Here is a 20,790-nt window from a genome sequence, read left to right as displayed (position 1 = left end):
AAATTTATTTCCCAATTGCCTCCCGCTGATATCTGATTTAGACTTCCCTCTCTGCGGCTGTTGTCTCTCACACATGTACACCTTAAAGGCATAAATCCTTCTACAAAGCTTCAGAAAATAATTCTGCTTTATTGGAGCACGGATGTTGCCATCATTTCTACTGGGTATAAATGATAACAACATATCTACCAGAAGAATTCTGGGAACGGGGTGACAATTCTTCAACACCGTGGTGATCCAAACCACTTTATTAGGAAGTAAAAGTGTAAGGGCATGCACCTTAAATTACTTCTCTGGCACAGGAAGACCGTGTGTGCACAACTACGACAAGTACAGAAGGTCAAAGTTGAACTATTCAGTCAGTGAATTGTCGGCTGTAAACTTTGCTTCTTAGACTCCTTAAAAGGGCCCAAATGGAAGTTAAAAAAACAAAATACGTCTTCCATTGTCTTTGATATGATGGGCTGGGATTCTGGGATGTTGGTGTGTACGTGGAAGAGTGTGTGCAGGATGGTTGTGTGTAATGGTGGAGAAACAGGCTTTCACAGCGGGACAGGGCATAGCAGAGGTGGAGCTCAGCACACCGCGTCTTTTCTCTGCTCCCGTTTCCATCATAAATCCTCTCCACCGTCCGCTCTCCCTTAACTCTAAGCAGTTGTTTTCTCTCATTCCCCGCTGTTGCGCTGTCCATATCTGTCGATCTGACTCAGTCCATCACCGGCTCTTTTTTTTTCTCCCCTTCATCCTTTGCAGCGTGAGCCACAACAGGGCATCTGGGGACTTGCTGTGCCGTTCAGCTAAATCCCCCCACCCAGCACAGCAGTTTCCCAGCAGATGCTGCTTTCTTCCTTAAATAGATAGGATGTAAGGCCGAATTAAGAGAGGAAGCAGCAGAGGGAGGGAGGGAGAGTAGATGATGGAAGACAGAGTGAATAAACAAAGGAAAATCCAGTGAGGGTGAACGCTAAGACTAAAATAAAAAGAGATGGTAAAAAATAAAAAGAAGTGAGGAATGAGTGGGCTACAGGATGGTACAAAAATGCTAAAATATACCCTGCTGGCACTGTCATGTTGACTAATGTGCACATTGGCAGCAAAAGCACAATGTAATAAAAAGACTAATGTGAGGTGAGAAAGAGCAGTGGCGTTTAGAGAAGAGACAGGATGGAGAATGAGACAGCAAAAAACAGAAGAAAAAGGTGAGAAAGTTCACGGTGCACTCAGCCACCTGGGCTTGTTATATAAACGTAAGATTGCATTAACGTGAGTGCGAGACACCAATGAGCCCAGCTTTGCTTGATTTCATCAAGCAAGATTAAGAAAAGGGACGAGAGCTCAAATGGTATAAGGAGACTTACATAGATCCAAGTACTGAAGGTCCTGATTTTAAACTATTAGGGTTGATTTGCCTGAATTATTGATCTGATGTGAATGGAGGTTTAACTGACTCCTGTAAATGACACAACGCGATCAGCTGACAGTTTTACTAGAGAAGATGTATGTCTCTTCTGGGATAATTAAAGAGTGGCCTCTACAGCCTCTGTATGGAGAGTGAGAGCCGCCCCCCCCCCGCATATTAATGCTGACCGATACACTCCATCGTCATCGTGATATGAAATGAAGGCTCTGCGTGATTTTAAGTTCTCTCAGTGTTCCAGTGTAGTCTGGGGTTTTATTGTTAAGGGGGGAACAGAAGCATTGACGCGCTGTTGTTGGAAAGGTTGGAGTGATGACTTGTTGCCGTCTTTAGTGCACATAAGTTCCTGATCCATCCCAGCTGCCCAGTATGCCTGTTGTGGGAAGACCCGCCCCTACTCTGCCTTCGATTGGCTACTGGCTGTTAAACACCAACGTTAAGCCTAGCTATTATGCTAACCGGACAATTTATTGCTTTTTTCTAAATACAATTTTCGTATGCCATTTCATCATTAAATTCACTTCTTTCTGAGAATATTTGAGGCGAGAAATCGACCGTGTAGATTTCGAATATTGGCATTTTTACGAAAATTGATTTCGAGCTCCACAAACTGGCAGGACAGGAAGTCTAGTAGACAAGAGGCTTTTATTTCCCTGTTGACGGTTTGTTTAAATATCACAACACAAAAATCTACCAAATTTTTCATTTGGTGCTAGATTTGATTTTAAATTAAAATAATTAATAGAATATAATAAAAAAATAAATAAATATGACTATATTTTTGTATGGAGGTTACCAATTGTCTTGGCAAGTGACTTATCTACCAGACACAGTTTCATTATTAAAACTGTGTCATCGTACAAAAAATGGCAAAGCATTCATGCAATTAAACACAGCCGAAGCAGCATCAAACACCAAGCTGTTCTGTATGTCCTTGTTTCCCTGTTTCCCTTTCCTTTTCATGGCCCTCCATATTAGACCCCCTGTTGGTCCTGATCAGCCCCTCCATGGCTACCAACCAGTGGGAAAGAACAGGACCTCAGCAGCTAGTAATGAAGTGTCAAGGAGGACAGGGACAGGAAAGAGAGCAAAATAAGTAGAGTAAGGCCGAGGAAACACAGACCCTGCAAAAGTGTTAAGGAAAGTGATGAAACCAGAACTTTGCTGGCTGCGTACAGAACGGCTCCGGGGCTGAATGCTAAAGGGATTTTCTCCTCCCACTTCTTTGCAGAGTGTCAGTTAATCTGCAGTGAATTATGACACTCGCATTACAATTATTACAATGAAAGACGGCGTGTTTCTCTATAGATAGATAGGACAGGTTAAATCATCGTCTGATTTAGTGGTATTTCGATAGCGATATCTATGATGTAAATGTCTCCAATACGGCCTAATGCTGGATCGGGTATCGGCCAGTATGCAAGGCTATGCAGTGGGAAGCACTGAGAAACTTGAATACATACAATTGTTTAAAGGAGATGTTTTCACAGTAAAATAAACATTAGAGAGGAAATGTGTGTGTATATATATATGTTTTTATCCAGTGAAATATTCTGCCTCAATCCATATTTGTTAGCATTTAGCCTTTCAAAAACATTTTCACTGCAGTCCCTCCTTAGGCTACGTTGTCACCATTACAAGCTAGTTCATGCTATACTTTTTTAATGTTATTTTATTTTTTTCATCTTTCTTTTGTTTGTCAAAGAGGACACTGATTTGCGAGATCAATATCCAATTTGTTGTGTGACGGTGTGAACAGAATTAGGACATAGACGTCTGAGTGAATCTATTTATCGTGTGAGCAAAAGTAATCATTTTGTTGGTTGGCTCGTTTTTAACTGAAATTTCTGCAAATCTCAAATTTGCCGAAATCGAAACAGCTGTGGAAAAAAAGGCGTTCTGCTAAATAAAAGGCATTGTGGATAGGTTCATAGAGATAGGTGGGCTTGGATTTTGAAAATTGCCGTGTGATTTATTCTTATAAATTATTCACATTTTGGTCAGAAAAGACCTTGAACAACAGCTCTGCTCTCTATTATCTCTATACCTTCCTGCTGTCACCAGATTCCCATTTCCTGCCATCAGCCCCTCATCCAGATCCTGTGTTCATAACACAATGGTGCATGTAATGATGTGGATTGTACTTACATGGTAATTCTGCTAGCATCAAAGCCTGAACGGAACGTAGCATTTTACGAGTTATTTTCTTCATTTACTCTCATTTGCATTTGTCCCGTGTCAGATTGGGCAGCCGAAGTGCACGTGAAGTCCACAGGGCCAAGTGTTTCAGATCCAATGGTTGGTCAAATTGTGTTGCATCATCTGCAGCTGTTGCAATTCAAAAATTGCTTTCGGCCATTTGTGGCAACTTTTCCCGACACCTCCCCAGCTTGTATCAAAGCCAATGTTTCTAGTGGCAGCAATCACACGAAGCGATCAAAGAGCAATCAGCTTCCGTGAGCTGATGTATCTCTGTGCCTCTGCCAAACTTGAAATAATACCCACTACTCCATGTGGCAGCAGTCACACAAAGCAATCACACAGCGATTTGTTTCCCTCCAGTCGGAAGTCTGTGCTTCTGGCAATTAAAAGTGGATTGCAATCCCAGCAAATAGTCAAATAGCTGCGTCTCTACTGAGCTGGACTCTCTCAGTGCTGAACTAAAACTTTAAGCCATTACTGTTCGGATCCCTGTCTGCTCCTAGTGTGTTCTCCTCTGTTTTTCCCCCTGTCTGTTTTGTTATTGTGGGCCATGTGCTTATGTTTTATTTTTTGTGTCAGCCTACAGTTTCCACCCCCGTGTTCCGCCCACTTCACGCCCCTCTCCTTAGGCTCAGCTGTGGCTCATTCCAGTGATCGCCGCTGGCTGGCTTAAATACCTCGGCGTTTCACCGGCGCGTCGTCAGTCCGTCCGGTTTCCAGTCTGGACACGTAAGTCTGAACACGATTCAGTGAAGATCGTTATCTGTTTGTTTTTCTGTTCCTTTGCCGCTCAGTGTCGATCCCTGGAGGATCACCTCTGCCTTCTGTTTGCTGTGTCGGACCTCGGGCCTCCACACAGTCGTGCTGTCCTTTTCCTCCAGTATTGAGTGCGGTTGAGTTTCCCTCCCGACTCCGGAGTCTATCTGTCCCGGCCTCGGTTGAGCTTCCCTCCCGACTCTGGTGGAGAAAGAGGAGTGACTTTAATTTGCTGGACAGTTAGTCTTTGTTTTTTGTTTGTTCATTCTTTGACTCCTCCTGCACAGTTAAATAAAGTCTTGGCTGGAGTAAACCTGCTGTGTGTGTGTGCATGTGTTTGGGTCCACCAACTACACTACCCCATAACAATTACAGTCATTATTTAATCAAACCTCCCACCCTGGCTCTGAATTGCTTGCAGCAATTAATGGGCCTGTAATAATTAAACTATTATTACAATTATTTTCTCAAAAATATAGAAATAAGTTCTATTGTCATATGAAGCTCTACAACATATCAGCCTGGAAGTCAGACTTAACGGAATAATCCCAGAGTAGAGTGCTGATAGCTGTCCAGGTTTTACTGCTGCTGGTGTTTTTAATTTGGTTGACAATGATTTTGTTTTGTTACCATGGTATTCTTTCATCTCGTGAGTCATCATGGCAAAATGTGGTGGTGGAGACACCTACTGTAGTCGGAACTACGTGGTTTTGAGTAATGTGCCAGGTGTTTACATTTCTTTTTGTTGACAAATTTTGTCAACGCAACAGCGTCACAGCCGTGCAAGATGCTGTCTAACACTTTTACAGGTGTGTTTGGTTGAGATCAGAATGACTTAGACCAAGGGCACCGGAAGTAGAGGGGTAGGAAGTGTGGAAGCGTGTATAAGAGGGGAACGCCACAGATTTCACGTCTGTTTAAAGCTGTTGGGGAGTACTACTGCGTACGTGAATCACAGTCATGACTCATGTTGCAGTTTACATCCATGCCTGTCCAAAATGGCATCATTTTGTCGTATCAAGCTTTTTGTGGCTCCATAGGAAGCTGTGTGAAGCCTGATAAATGTCCTCAGGTGATGAAGTCTGAAAATAAAAGAGAATCTGGTGTGTGTTGGTTTAGAAAAAAGTGAGCTTAGACCTCTGCAGCCTGCTCCCTATCTCTGCCTGAGGCTAGCGGCTATTGGCATAACACACTCCGACCAAACAGTCAGCGGTAGAGTTGAATTGTGGGTAATGTAGACACCAGGATTTGACGAGGAAGAAGAGGGGAAAAAAGTTTCTGCTGCACCAATTTTGATCCTTTTATGTGTTTATTTTTAAAAAGCTGCCTGTTGCGAGTCCTACAATGCTGTACGACTGCAATGCTGAATCAGTGTAGTACTGCAGCATGCAATGCAACTTCCACATTGCAAATTAGCCAGATTCTGAATTCATATAATAGCCCTGTTTTCCACAGCAGTTATTTAGACATGTAGCAGCAGAGAAGGCACAGGTGTAACTAATAACATTACATTTACATTACATTAGTCATTTAGCAGACTTACAATTCAGATACTATCACATTTCTACACCGTAGGCACAGCTCCTACTAGTGTCTTGCTCAAGGACACATCGACATGCGACTAGTGGAGCCTGAGCCGATCCTGTGATTGAAGGTCGGCCCTGCTATCCACTGAGCCACAGTCGGCCACTGTATATCGCCCACTTAATAACATTAACAATCATTCAATTGAACTGCCTAAGCCGTGACAGCAAGCCAGCCTGCACAATATGGCCCAGAAACCATGTGAAATAAATAGAATTCAGCCATCATTAAATGTTGTTAACCACACCTGCACTTCTCCTACTGTGACACGTCAAAATGCCCCCCCCGCTGTAGAAAACCTAAAAAAAACCACTCATTAGAAAAATCCTTTTGCACCATCATATCAAAGACAATGCGCTGTATAAAGTGCATGTTGTCATAAACGTAGAAAGATCAATTTGGCCATACCGCCCAGCCTCATTTTCCTCAATTTGCTGCATTGAGCTGGGAGCGAGCCACGATCCTAGTGTGCGCTCGTGCTTGTTATTCCAAACACACTGCTGCTACTGTTGCTGCCGGAAACAAGGCACTGGTTTTATCCCAATAGGACTTATTGTTCCCAATATATGACTGGGACAAAACTAGTGCATGCCAACACGCTTTCCAGAACTCCATTGTCCTCCTCGGTCTCTTTAATCCCCTCAGCCCCAACGGATCAACGGGCCGAAGGAGGAGAATCATATAACCAACACACGCATGACACGCAAACCTTGTTTGCCTGAGCTACTATGTGCACTTCAGAGAATCCTCTAGAACATTTTCCACCAGCAGCCACTGCCTGTAGGTTAAATATTAACCTCCAGCCAGCAGCTGTTTAGCTTAGCATGAAGAGGGGAAGCAGGGGAAACAAAGGGAGGAAAGGCAAGGGTCTCGCGACCGAGTAGCCCGACCGCTGGCGAGCTAACCTGCTAGCATGTTTTTACCGCGGGTTGACCATTTGGCTTAGTGAGCTATTACACGGTCTTCTAAAAGACTGGTGTTGACAACGTCGCTTTGAGGTTTTTTATGTTAAAATGGACACATTCCTTTAGGAATTGATTACTAAAAATTAGGTTTGATGGACAAAACAAATGAGATGTAATGTGTTTGCTTGGAGGGAGATTTTTTTCAACGCTGGCTGCTGTCTTTATGCTAAGCTAAGCTAAGCTAAGCGACTGCTGGCGGTAGAGTCATATTTAGCATAGACACATGTGGGTGGTATCAAACCCCTATAGGCCCACTCTAACTTTTGCAAAATGTCAAACTATTTTGACTAAAAGCCTGACTCAGTTTTCTGCCGGCTTTGGTAGCTTAAATATTCCTTTCTCCATCTCTCTCTCTCTCCCTCTCTCAGACTTCTCATCCATGCCATCCTCTCTACCCTGTGTAAGCAGACTGGATGTCCAAAGTGTCCACTGTAAGCATCCCACTTAATCCTCTGATGGGAATATTGGCTCAGTTCTACACTCATCCGCCCGGGTTAATGTCTGTAGTGTGTGTGTGTGTGTGTGTGCGCGTGTGTGTGTGTGTGTGGCACTGTCCCACACAAAGACATTTTGTACTACACTCATACACCAACTCTGTCTTGCAGAGTTCAGGGGTCTCATTTATCAAAGCAAGCATAAAACAAGGTTCTAAAATGGTATTCATGAAACATGCTTAAACTTTTACGCAATGAACAAAGATGAATGTCACCTCCTCTGCATTATGTACGTACAGGCCATATATGGATCGATCACATCTCTCTAAAAGTCCAAGCAGCCTTGATGTAGAGGTATGACCCGCTTCGCTGCGTGGTTTCGGCTCGGCCCGACTCACTTTTGGTACCAGGTACTTGTCTCTGTTTCTTCCCTGCTGTGGTTAGTACGCCCTCTAGGCAGGATTCTCAGCCGATGGTCATAGCAACACCGCATGAAACGTCTGCACTTCGTCAAGTGTTTGGCATAGTGTACGATGTAGTTTTGCGGACTGACATTTTTTTAAATCTAGGTCAAGTGAATGAAAAATAACTGCGGCCATTTTTGACGATAGTTTGGCCATTTTAAAAATGGTGGGATGTACAGGAGGTGACGATTCTCTTTGACCAATCATGTCTGGATTGTTTTAACTCCACCCTCTAGTACCGGCTCAGCTCGCGTGGAACCTCGACCGAGACTAACTATACAAAGTACCAGGTCCTATCCACAACTTAACAACGCTTCAGAGACTTTAACGGCTTGTTCTACGCAATAAAATACATCAGTAAATACCCCTCTCGTGACTTTTGAAGCTTTTACATGTTTAACAAGAGACTAAATGAGACTACAAATTGTCATCACGCCGACTAGTCCACATTTACAGCGTTGTACACTCTCACTCATGTGACCGTGGTGTAGTTCGTTTATAGCCTAACGTTAGCTTTTTACTTCTGCTGATTGCATTCACGTTACAAAAATCATAACAGTAATGTTCATTTGTGAAGATTATCTTGCTGAACAAAAGAAAAAGTATCACAAACTTTTGTTTGCCACAGAGCTTATTATCTGCTATAATCCAAAATTCAACGGAGAAATCCAATTGGCTTTTAGTCGAGGGAACCAGTTAGATGCTAACTTCGAGGTTAGACTGACAGCACTCATTCCTACAGCACTCCACGCGACTTAGATACTGTAGCAGCTTCCCAGCATGCACCAGGGTAACAGAGTTATATACATAAGTCTCAGCTATTACAAGCAGACTTCATTAGAGGCAGCCATACACGTCCTGGCTCACGATTATGTGGGTTATACACGTATTACAGTGCATTACTTTTTACAAGTACGAACAGTGAATGAGAAGAGCCCTGAAAACAGACAATCGGGCACAGTTCCACTTCAGTGTGATCCATAGATTACAAAGTGCTTTTTAATTGCAGCACAACAGAAATGGCTAAGTTGCGTCACTTTAAATCAGTGGTACCCAAATTTAATAGTTCATTATTACAATTATTACAAAAATCAGCGTGGTTGATGCACTAAACATGTACGCATGGCTGACAGATGAGGCCCCAGGCTACCATCAACTGTTCTCAGGTGATGCTAACACACGGCACAGATCACAGCGAGTTCAGCAGGAGGACAAGCCTCAATTCCTAGATCACAAACATCACAAATAGCACCTAACAGGTCATTACAGGCTAACAGGCTTCCACCAGAGCACCAGGAAATGACCAGAAGATGATGGTTACCAGAGAGAAATGTGAGGTGTTAAATAGGAAGCAGAGGAAACAGACAAAACAGGCAGAACGGATGTGAAAAGCAGTCATTCCCCTCGGGAATCGGCTCCGTCCGTTGTCATGTGAAGACATGGCTTCAGGGCTGCGTGTCCTCTGGTGGGCTCTGACCCGTGGTTTGAGCTTTGGAATAAATTTAGCTGCAAAGTGGGCGGGACAACCGTTTATGCAGCAAAAAACAAAGATGTAACAAAAATAAGAAATAACAAGGACAAATGTATTTCCTCCTCCAGATGGAACTGTTGCTTAAAACTAGAAATGGATGAAGCAAATCAATTTGCGCCGCTTGCATCGTGCGGAAAAACTAAACAAAAACGTGTCTGCACTTTCATTAATCCATATCTAACAAGCCATTGTGCCAGCTACAACATCAACAGCTAATTTCAGACATGAATAATTTCATCCTCAGACCGTCCATCTGTCATTGTCCCTCACTGCTTCTTTCTGCCCCTGCGACGGCAGAGACGCACGAGCAGCCTTCCCCCGGTGAGTCCTCGCATTCTGCTGCCACAATGAGAGCTGCCACGCAGCACCACGCGAGACAGGCCCAGACGCTGCATGTCAGCTGTAATCCTCATTATGCAAATTAACTCACACCAAGTTAGGAGCAATCATTGCAGGTCGGATGGGAATAGTGCAACACAAGCAGAGAGAGAAGAGGGAGGTAGTGAACAAGTTGGAATGTGCTTTAGAGGAGCAAAAGACATCTTTAAGCAGAGCTGACAGCAGCAAGAGAGTGGAGCTAAAGGACAGCGAGGAGGGATGGATGGATGGAGGGAGGGTGAAGCAACCACAACACAACCCAGGAGGAGGAAGCAGACAGGAGCTCTCTCTCTCTCTCTCTACCTGAAGACTCAACTCAGTTAAAAGAAAGTTGCTCCAGAAACCAAATAAAGAGTCCAGGCCGATCTACCAGTGGTGACTCACGGCCGCATCCAGATGTTGGGCACGCAGAGCAGCAGATGGTATCGGGCTCGTCTACAAAAAGACGCATCTCACCAAACAGCTGGGTGGATGTGGCCCTGCAACCTCCAACTCCAACGGCGCAACTTGGTGGCATCGTCACTTTGGTTCACCCCGACAAAGTCAGGGGTGATCGGGGTGAACTAGATGAAAAGCTCGTGATGGGTATTATTGTGGATATGGCGTTATTACTTTACTTGTTTACTTATTTATTATACCTTGCCTTTTTATGTTTTTTAGCCTCTTGCTGTTGCTCTGTCCCATTTGCTGCTGTAACACCGCGCTGTTGTGGGACTAATAGAAGGATTGTCTCCATATAAAACTCATTTCTGGCGATGTTGTGCTTGATGCCCGTCCACCATTTTCGCGCTACAAAGGCGTCATTAAACTTATGACTCACACCTGTTCACACCGAGATGATGTCCATTGGTGGCCCTGCAACGCCCAGCAACAACGAGAGCTCCGAGGCTACCGGAGCCCATGTGCGCGCGCGGAGGTGAAGCGCACCGCAAACACTGCGTCGAACCTCCCGCATCTAAAGTCCTCCGACAGCACCAGGTTGTGTAACCACATTTATTTTTTACAAGTCCATAGGAGCACCTCATCAGCCGTCAAACGTGAGACGCAGAGAGGTGGAAAGTTTTGGAACGGCGGTGCCTACCTTGTGTTTGTCCGGTGGGTTGGACGGCAGGCGCGGTCCGCGGTGCGTCGGAGCGGCTCCGCGTAAACGTTTGGACACGGCACCTCAGCGGCGGACGGTCGGCGGTGGAAACATCGTTCCTGCTTCCTGTTCAGTGACAGAATCCAGCGAAACTAACGGTTACCGTCGTTCTCGCAACCACTGGCTCAACATTACTCTCACCCACCTCCTCTCGTCTCCTCCCCTCACTCACTCGCGCGCATTTATACAATCCCGAAACAGTCGCAGTGCCAGTTTGTCCCTCCACCGTCCTGAAGTGACACCACCAGTCACCCTCTTCATCATCATTGGAACATGTCAAACGCACGCGCTGCTGCTTTTGTGTCGCGCGGTTTAGCGACAGATGGCGGGGCCCGCTGCGGTATCAGGTGAGTCCGCGCTCACCTGAAGAGGAAGGATGCTGCCTCTGAAAGGTGAGGGAGGGTGTATCCCCGGAGCGGCGCTGCTGCCCTCATGTGGTCTGAGGGAACCACCAGGGATCCACAAAAGCATATTACACTGTCAGTTTAATGGTACTACAGGCTATACTGGCTTTTTTTGGGGGGGTATTTTTCAACTTATGTTATGCATTCTATTTCCTCTTTTTATATTAATTGATTTTGTATCTTTTTATATCAAGTGTTATCCCCGTTTGTATGTGCATTGAATTCTATTGCTATTTGTTCTGCATGTAAGGTGCGATACAATATTTATTATTATATAAACATTGCAGTTTAATTCTTTAATGAAAATAAAATAAGTGATGTTTCACACTCGAGGGACAGGTGGGAGGAAGCAGTAATTCAAATTCTAACTGGGAAAGATGACCGATAGGATAGAGTGTGTGTGACTCTATGACTCGTTTATCATACGTGTAACTGTGGTATCACTGTACATACTAAGGATTGACAGATCAGAGCAAAGTAGAACATCACAGAACTAAAGCCATTCTTCTAGTCACCTCGGCTGTCACTGCTGACGCGTCTGCTTTGTAAGTAAACCATCAAATGTTCGGTCAATCTCCAGCAGCGACGCCATCGTCTCTCACACTCAGCCTGACGGAGCGCAATGTGTCTGACCGCTGTCGTAATGAAGCAGTCAATTACACGAAGGCTTTAGGAGAGCACCAGCACATCTTCATCAGGGTGCTGAGAAATGTGTTCATGTTGGATATTAGCTTTGAAACGGCATGAAGAGAAGTATTACAGATGTTTTTAATGTTCATTACAACATATAACGAAGACTAATGCATGCACTGACCACCCTTTGTACTTTCTTTAATTAATCCAGTGGACCTGACCTCTCCCCCTCTCTCTCTCACACACACACACACACACACACACACACACACAGTAATAAAGCCTAACCGTTTACCTCTAAATACACAAAGTTGTAATTATGCAAAACACCAAACAGTTCAACAGAAAACAGCAATTTATTAAACAGCAAATGGAAACATTTACCATCAGAACAATAAATAAACGACAGTTTTCAAGTGATGCACGTTGTGGCAGCATCAGAGTCCATGGTAACCACGTGACGTGGATGATGCGTTCAGGAACAATATCAAAGTATTTTGCAATTGCTTCTGGAAAGTTGGAGTGTTGCAAAGCTCCTCATGTGAAGAGCCAAGCTGAGCAACAACTAAATGCCATCTTTACATACAAAGTGCAAAACTCAGTCCTCCCGCAAGCTCATATTAACTTAGTAATTATTAGCTTCAATGCTTATTACCAAGCCTACCGATCATAACGCATTGCTCCTTGTTTTTCAGCATTACTGCAGCTTACAAGTAACTGAACTAACAGAGGCTTGGCGTCTTCAATAATGCGTAACAACAGTTAAAGTCATACTTGCTCTCCATATCATTACAAATACAAATCTTAGATTCTCATCGCTACTTGTACAATAATGACCTCTGCAGACTGTTTTGATGAGAAGTAGTAACCATTTGATGGCATTATATCATAAAGATCATTTTACATATTCAATGTTGTGATGCTCTGACGAACCTACTGCGTGATGTATGGCATACTTTAGTACAGATGTTTGGATTTAGTTTGAGTCTAGCATTTTGTGTTTTGCATATTTATCTCAATCGAAGGAATCATGTGACCCCTCGTGTGTAGGCTGATCTCACATTCTGCTGCAGCAAAACGGCTGCAGGGGGGGGGTGTCTTCATTCAATCACACTATACAGCAGTGGCCGTTAAAGACACACCCGGCCTAGATCTGCACTAGTCTGACCACTGTATTCACGTGCATGTTCTCCAGTTCAGGAACTCCTTGTGCATATCACTGGTATCATCACTCCACTGTTAAACCTGCATTACAGTCATTTTCTCATTTTCGTCTCTCTACGTTTTGACCTGAGGAAAAAAAAAAAAAAAAAATGGATATTAAAAATCTCCCTGAAAGCTTAAGAATAAATAAATCCTAAAACCCTTAAAAGCAAAAGATTACCATAACTTCCAAACACATTCAACTTATTGAATGTGTCACACAAGGATGCTCTCAAACTAATATTAAAAACATCCAAAACCCAGGTTCAACCTAATGATACGTCTATAGATATCAGTGTTCACCATATATATTCTATATCAACTGCTCAGACTAATGCATCATGGGTATGGATACTTTTTCAGTTTAAGAATTACCTTTCACTTCTAAGTGGATGTACAGAATGCAGACGATGGCCAACACTGGAAGTTAAACCATCCAAAGGGCGAAGCTACAGGAAGGCGTCCCACCCTGAGGACGCCTAAACCAAGAGCTGGAGCATAGAACCCTGGTGGATTCTACTGGCTGGCCAAGTAACGCAACGCTGGAAGGGCTTTTCACCATACCTGACCCCAATCATGCCGTCTGACACTAATCTCTGAGAGTTGGGGCAATTATCCCGTGGCATGATTAGTTACAGAGCCTTTGATGCAATCAAAGAGTCTGGCCTGGCCACTTAAGTGCTTCATTAAGTCAAAAACACTTTTTTTTTGTGGTGGTTGACCTCAGTACATATTTGTGAAGTGCCCTCTGTTTAATCTGACATCCCGTTACTGCTCTCCTGAAGCAGATACAATGCTCGCAGCACTTGAACCGTTTGAGAGGGAACTCCTCATCTACCTGCCATTGTTCCATAATAACTGGGATCCTTCCTTGTCTGCATATTTATTTCTGTAATCTTCCTCCAGATGAAAACTTCTTCAATTCGTGGTTTTATGAACTCCGGTCCTTCAACAAGTCACCAGCCTTTGTGTTTCATAGCCCCACCTACAGTCTGCTGTGTCTGCATCCTCCGTCCGTGTTGGGATTGTGGTGTCTGGGTTCATGGGACCCTAAACTGCAGGTCTTCATGTGCAGACACATGGACATAGAGGTGAACTGTGTTCTAGCCTGCCCCCTGCTGGAGATTCCTCTCATAGTTCTCCAGGCAGATGTGGACGCGCTGAGTGAAGTAGCTCGGCTGAGAAATGGCCTGCAGGAGGTCGGTCTGGACCAGCGTGATGTCATAGAGCTCAGAGGTGCTGGCTGTGCGAGTCTCAGCGCCACCTGGGTCCAGGAAAATCTGAGAAAAACACAAACACACAAACACACACACAAGTTGAGAATGTAAGCAGAGATGGACCAGACATTACAGTGCATGTTGGGAGATGATGGGTTGTTATGACACACAGGCCTTAGTAAAGAATAGGACTTACAATCTTTGATTAAAGAAGCTAAAAGGAAGTCGTGTGTATTCCTTAAGGTCAAACTGCAGGGACCCTGAAGTGTTGAATCCTTTTCACAGAGGACATGTTGACACGTCGCTGTGGCTGAAGCACAGGTGTAAACAATGAAATGAACGATGGCTGAATTCCATTTAGCTGCTTCAGGGTCCTTGAATAGAACACGGTCATGGTTTACTGAATTAATTTCATGGTTCATTTATACAGAACGGAGCCTTCGTTAATGCCATCAGTAACACCTGTGCTTTCCCTGCTATGACACGTCACAATGTCTCATGGGAAAAATGACTATTATATTAAATATATGCTATATATAGATATGAAATATATAGATAGAGACCCTCACGAAATAATTGAATGAATATAGAGAAATAAAACAAACATTCTGAACATAACTCCATCGACGGGGAGAAAGGACGAGTCCATAAGTCAATCTACAGAAAGTAAGTAGATATATTTTGAAATACTGACTTTGAGTTGTTGGCAATGTGTCGGTCGACAAGATAATTTGATATGAATACAGCCCTTTTCTTTTTATTTCTACTCCATCATCGCACATAGTAAGTGACTTAATATACGGCCGTTCATCTCATTGGGTTTGCTCTGCAAGGACATGAGAGAAACCACATGGTCAGTCATTTGTGAGGAAGAGCCAAGCTGTGTTCAAGAGGACACAAACAACGTTTGCTCCTGCAGTTGATGGCTCTGGTGATCAACTGCGGAACACCAGGAAAACCTAACCTGTACTGTCTAAAGGCAGTTAGAGAGACAAATAAGCTTAATGCATGATTACAGCAAAAACAAAGGGGGGGTCAGAACCCCTTGCTGTTCATTCATTATAGACCAAGTTGCAATTCTAGCCCATTATACACAGAACAAGTGTGATGCTAAAAGAGTACATTTATGTGTTTCTAATGAGTGATCATGGTGCGCTCTGACTGCCTGGTTTTATCCACTGACAGATGTGATTCCTTTAAAAACAGCTGGAGATGACCAGAAGGAAACAGCACATCCGCTGCAGGTCCTTCCCATCGACTCAGTGGTTACGTAACAGAGCGCTGAGATTCTGAACGTGAAAAGAAATGACACTAAAACGTGTTGACATGGCTCTAATTAAAACGCTGAATCATTTCTAGAGTGGAAAGAAAATGAGGAAAATGAAAATAGCACTTATTAGTTTGGAGTCAATTTAAGATGTGCTAAACACCTGTGAATGCTGTTCCAATGCTGATGGTGTCCAATAGATGTATTCTACAATAACCTGGTGTAAAAGATGTGATGGTACCTTGGGATGAACGATGGTATCCTCGTCGTTCTGTCGTATGTTGTCGTCTATGAAGATGTGCTGGACGTGTTGGTCGAAGGGGTCGACCCACAGCGGCTTCCCCCCACGGATGGAGAAGTCATTACTGGCCCACCTGAACGAGGAAACGGGCACAGATGGATCGAGGATGGACGCCACAAAACCCACATCCATGATGGCTTGAGTGAGTGCTACGCATACCATTTAAAGTGGTCCTGAAAGCCCCCCAGGCTCCGGACTGAGCTCAAGTACTGGTACAGGCCTCGGTCTCCATCCCGAGTGGACACGCGCTCCTCGGCTCGGCTCAGGACGGTTCCCCTCTTGCTGCAGCGGATCTCGCCTGGAGTCATATTCACCTTTAACTGAGCCGAGAGTGACAAGAAGAGTCAGAGAGGGAGAGTCGATCTGAACTCAAACTGTTGTGAAATGATACTTCTCATTAATGCCTGGCCTCTGGCAGACTTGACCTACATTAATTGTGATATCAGCTTTAAACTTTCTCAGACATAAAATACTGTTTTTTTTAAAAGCTACATAAAACACAACTCTGGCATTCTGTGGCTTCAAACAGCATGGAAGGGATACATATTTCTGGACTCGACTATTGTGGTGTAAAAAAACAAGTCATATACAAAAATGTATCGTATATAAATATTATTTAAAAAAATAAATGATAATATATTATAAAAATGAGCCAGAAGCACACAGGGCCAGCCCAGCTATGTCCACAGAGCCAGGGGAAGCTCAGATAACAACATAGAGAGAGAGGGACATCATTCTTCCATCATATCTTTACATAGATAATAGTTAATATTCACAATGTTAAACACAGCTACGTTAAGTGACGTGGCACCCGAGTGCTTAAACCGTGAAGAAGCTGTAGCACACAGACGATAAGAACAACATATGTTAGTTCATAATAAACATGGAGTCCGTGGTTGTTGACTTAAAGTAAGAGTGTTTTAGAACGTTTTAGTGGCATCTAGTGGTTTGTTGCAGGTTGCAACCAACATAATGCCCCTCAGCTCAGCCCTCCCTTTCCAAGCGTGTTGGAGAACTACGGTGGCCTTCAGGGAGACAGTTTTCTTCAGTACAAATAGGAGCTCATCTTATCAATACTTGGTTTTTCTACATGACTAAATCATTTATTTTAAATAGATATAAAAAACTATTCCAAACAAATAAAGCGCTGCAGCGTGATAATAAATGACATCAAAACATTCAAAAGTACTAATAAAAAGCACCAGTAAGGTCGGGGCTTATCAATATACGATCTTTAGTAATTTATCCCCGGGGCACGTTTAATACCGGATTTCAGAACGCATCACAACCTTCAATAACGTAAAAACGTGAAAGCCTCTCTAGAGCGCGTCTGTTCTGGACTGCTTGTTCTAAGCAAAGGAAAACACACGGATTAAAATATAGTTATGAATATTTGATTCAATATCTGCCAATAACTAACCCCAATGTTACACACGGTTCCTTTATGATAAAAACCAACAACCCCGAGACTTAGTGTACCACTTTAATGGGGCTGTTTATCCCACTGCATCCATCTCCAAGACTTGACAACGATATTGAGTCATGAAAACAAAGTTCAGAAACTGAACAATCACATTATGTCCTGTGAGTGAAGAAGGTCTGTCAAAAGCAATATATGAACAGCATGATGTGACAGGAGACTGAATAACATTTCCTCTGTGCTCTCCACCAGACAGCTCACTTAGACAGCCTCTCTTTCTGACATCTCTTCCACCTCCTGCCATCCGTCCATTCCCCTCTCCGCTCAAAATCAATGTCTTCCACTCCAGCGAGCTAACAAGCAAGGTACAAAACCCTGAGAGAGTGTTTGCTTCCTTGGGAGGGTCTGTGTTGAAAGGCGAAGAGGGCCCTGCTCTTCAAGAGAAACTCTTGGAAGTCACCAACCCACATCAGCACACACACACTCACTGCAGAACCCTAGAACGGCTTCGGTTCCCCATCGGAAAGGGCTGTCTGATGATAGAGGTGTTGCTTTAAAGTCCACTCAGGCAGTGTGTGTGAGATATTGGGCGATACTGCATAAGTAAACCAGACAATACTATATCCTGGTAGAATCACCCCAAACTATCCGCTAGACATCAGTATGTTGTTAACTTAAAAGAAAAGAACATTGTACACCACTGTACGTCTCACTTAAACTCGTGGCATCATAATAAATAAGTGCGATTCTACTTCTACCTTGAGATCGGGCAGATCTGGGAACAGCGGATGAGCCCCTTCGTTCAGCGCTCTGGATACAGCACTCAGCACACGAGGCAGGTCGCTTCCAAACGTGCGGAACACGACAGCGAACTCCCTCCCTTCCTGCACCAGGTCTTTGAGCAGCTGGAAGAAGGAGGGGAGGATCCAGTGGTACAGTTGTCCACCCTCGCCTTTGACAGACAGCACTCTGTCTGCCTGCAGGGAACAGAGTGAGGCAGCGGTCAGTAACACGTATCCACATCAGGGATCAAGGATGCTATACTGGTTGCAACAACAAAGACAAATGGGGAAACAGAGAAATTATGTCTGAACTTGAGTCAGACTTTATACAGACACTTTCCACCCGGCCTTCTTCTTCTCCTATATGATGCTTGCCTTGGTGCCCTCGGGCCAGCGGAACAGATCCAGATGCTCATCCAGAATCCCGCGGAAACGTCGCCCCGCAGCAGAGGTGAAACCCGCCGTCCGTCCAAATTGAGAGTAGTAACTAACGGCACCGTCGCACGGTGGGAGCAGGGAGGTCGCGTCGCTCAGCCATTCCCACTTTCCTGCACAGAGGTTGAGGAGAAGAAGGGGTTTGGGAGTGGTTTAAATTGAGACATACTAAACATCACGTAATGAGTGGACGATGCAAGTGCGGGGGGGGGAATGTGCATATATACTCTGTTAAACTATTCTTTGTTGTTAGACCTCCGAACCATACGTGGGGAAAGAGCTCTATCCATTCAGCTGAATTATTCTAAGTGTCAAGACATTTGAGAGTTTTCTCATCACTGTTATTTCTCACAGGGAGGTTAAAAAGGTTCATTTCCACCACATTGTTCTGTGGCTCTCAGAGGTATTTAATATCTCTTATAGGATATAAATGCAGCAGAGGATGTTTTCTGTCAATGGAATTCATGATTCCATTTCTCCATGGTCTGTGATGATTGAGGCAGCCTGAGCATACACAGGAAGGGTGGAAGAAAAACACATTTGAAAATGCTTTAACAATCAGATCAAGTCTCCAATGAATGGATCTAGACTAGGGCTGGGCCAACATTCAATATGATAATTCATCATATCGTGATGAAATCAGAAGAGATATCGTAATACACAATAATGTCGTCTATTATTGATAATAACAACCACATACTTATTATTATTATTATTATCTTATTTTGGACTTAAGTTAATAATTAAATTACAAAATACCCAGTACTTTTCACTTGCCAAGTAATAATACACACAGGAGTAATCATGGAATTACCGGAAAACAAACTACATGGTGATATTTAGGCCAGTAGTTATCGCGATATGAAATGACCAATAATGTGAGATTTTTTGCCATGTAGCTCAGCCCCACAATTTACGTAAAATACGTTATTAATACATATAAAATAATACTTCCACATTAAAATAAAGAGAATGACCTGCCATTCCCCACATGTGCTATTCCAATTCCATTTGAAAAATCTCTATTTTATCTGACTATATATTTTGGGGGAATTGGTTGACAGCTTGTCGGTACTTTAACGTAACAAACAGGAGCAATAGCCTCGCTGACTCTGCAAACACAGAGTCCTCGTATATTTTGATACGTTAAAGTAACGTTTCCACTTCACCTTGTGTGCTCATCTTTCCCCAGGTGACGGTCGAGAGGAAGTAGTCCAGGGCAGCTGCTGGCCCCTGGCCCGTCACGGTGTCCGACACCAGGATGGTGTTGTTGAGTGAGGTCGATGTGCAGGACCAGCTTTTTCCTCTGGTCGTGATTCGAGGTCCACAGACCCCGAGGGACTGTCCCCGCGGGGTCACCTGCGGTCCCAATCACGGGCTCATCGACATTCCTGCCGTTTGTCTCGTCATGTTCTTCAGCTTCGCGGTCGCTGCTCTCCCCCAACTCCGCCATTAACGACAGTTACTGGTTTGTTAATATGTCAACTAAAACTTGCCAGCGAACCGGCTCAGCTGCCATTGTAATTTACCGGTGAGTTACTTCCTCGTTCCTCCATGCTACCGCCTCCTTCTTCTTCTTCTGCGGCTCAATAGCGGCACACTAGTCTACCAGACAGAGGAAAGAGCGCCATCTTCCGGTGCTGTACGATGTTTAGAGATGTTAATGTCAAAGTAGCGTCTTATCCACACAGGTGTTTTGGGTCATTCCGTCTAATTAGTCCTCAAGTTGATACACTGTCAATCTTTTTTTAATTAAAATATTGTAATTATTTTTCTTAATGATATTCAGCAATATTGCAACTCATTCCAAAGTTTAAAAAAAGCAAACACCTGAACTATCATTTTTTATATTTAACATTAAACACCGTAACCATCTTCGCCTACATATCCGTTTATTTCTATTTAATGTAAAGAACTCCCTTCATTATCCTTAAACGTAATGCTAATTTGTGCAATCAGTTCCAGGCGCTACAGAGACCTGCTCACAGCAAACATTCGTCATGTAAGGAGAAGCACATCCGGTTTTAACTAATAACGTTGTTCAATAGCTCTGTTCTACTCAATGTGGCATTACGTCATAACAGTGCGACAGCTAGGAGCCTGAAAGTGAAGCAGCGAGATGGAATCCATTTTATTTACACCTGTGCACAAGTAAAACATATCTGCTGTAAAAAAGTGCCTATTACCCTTTCTGCTCTTATACATTTGTTACTGTACTTGCATTTTAATTATTAATATATTGGTATTATTGACCGG

The 20,790-nt window shown here is 43.7% G+C and overlaps 1 protein-coding gene across 2 annotated transcripts; it reads right to left on the bottom strand.

Annotated features, from left to right (window-relative positions):
- Positions 1–12,185: 12,185 nt before the first annotated feature.
- Positions 12,186–20,748, bottom strand: LOC116399402 (uncharacterized). Of its 2 annotated transcripts, none has more exons than XM_031876544.1 (6): positions 19,704–20,748; positions 18,475–18,647; positions 18,076–18,294; positions 16,057–16,217; positions 15,814–15,970; positions 12,186–14,392 (listed from the first exon to the last, which is right to left on the bottom strand). In XM_031876544.1, the coding sequence occupies exons 1-6, from the start codon at positions 19,714–19,716 to the stop codon at positions 14,216–14,218; spliced, it is 900 nt and encodes a 299-aa protein (XP_031732404.1). In that variant the 5' UTR covers positions 19,717–20,748; the 3' UTR covers positions 12,186–14,215. The 2 variants fall into 2 exon arrangements, with proteins under 2 accessions (XP_031732404.1, XP_031732405.1); XM_031876545.1 differs by having other exon boundaries at positions 12,189–14,392; positions 15,838–15,970.
- Positions 20,749–20,790: the final 42 nt, after the last annotated feature.

This window comes from Anarrhichthys ocellatus, unplaced genomic scaffold (assembly GCF_004355925.1).
Source record: "Anarrhichthys ocellatus isolate YVR2014 unplaced genomic scaffold, GSC_Weel_1.0 scaffold111, whole genome shotgun sequence".
Classification (NCBI taxonomy): domain Eukaryota; kingdom Metazoa; phylum Chordata; class Actinopteri; order Perciformes; family Anarhichadidae; genus Anarrhichthys; species Anarrhichthys ocellatus.
Note: the sequence above shows the minus strand (reverse complement) of the source record. Positions and strands in the feature narration are given on the sequence as shown.

Bases quoted from the DNA above. Each gene is read 5' to 3' on its own strand.
- LOC116399402 (XM_031876544.1), bottom strand. The intron at 18,295-18,474 runs GCAAGCATCATA...TGTTCCCTGCAG, and splicing joins GCTGGCCCGAGGGCACCAAG to GCAGACAGAGTGCTGTCTGT. The intron at 15,971-16,056 runs GTATGCGTAGCA...TTCCTCGTTCAG, and splicing joins TTTCAGGACCACTTTAAATG to GTGGGCCAGTAATGACTTCT.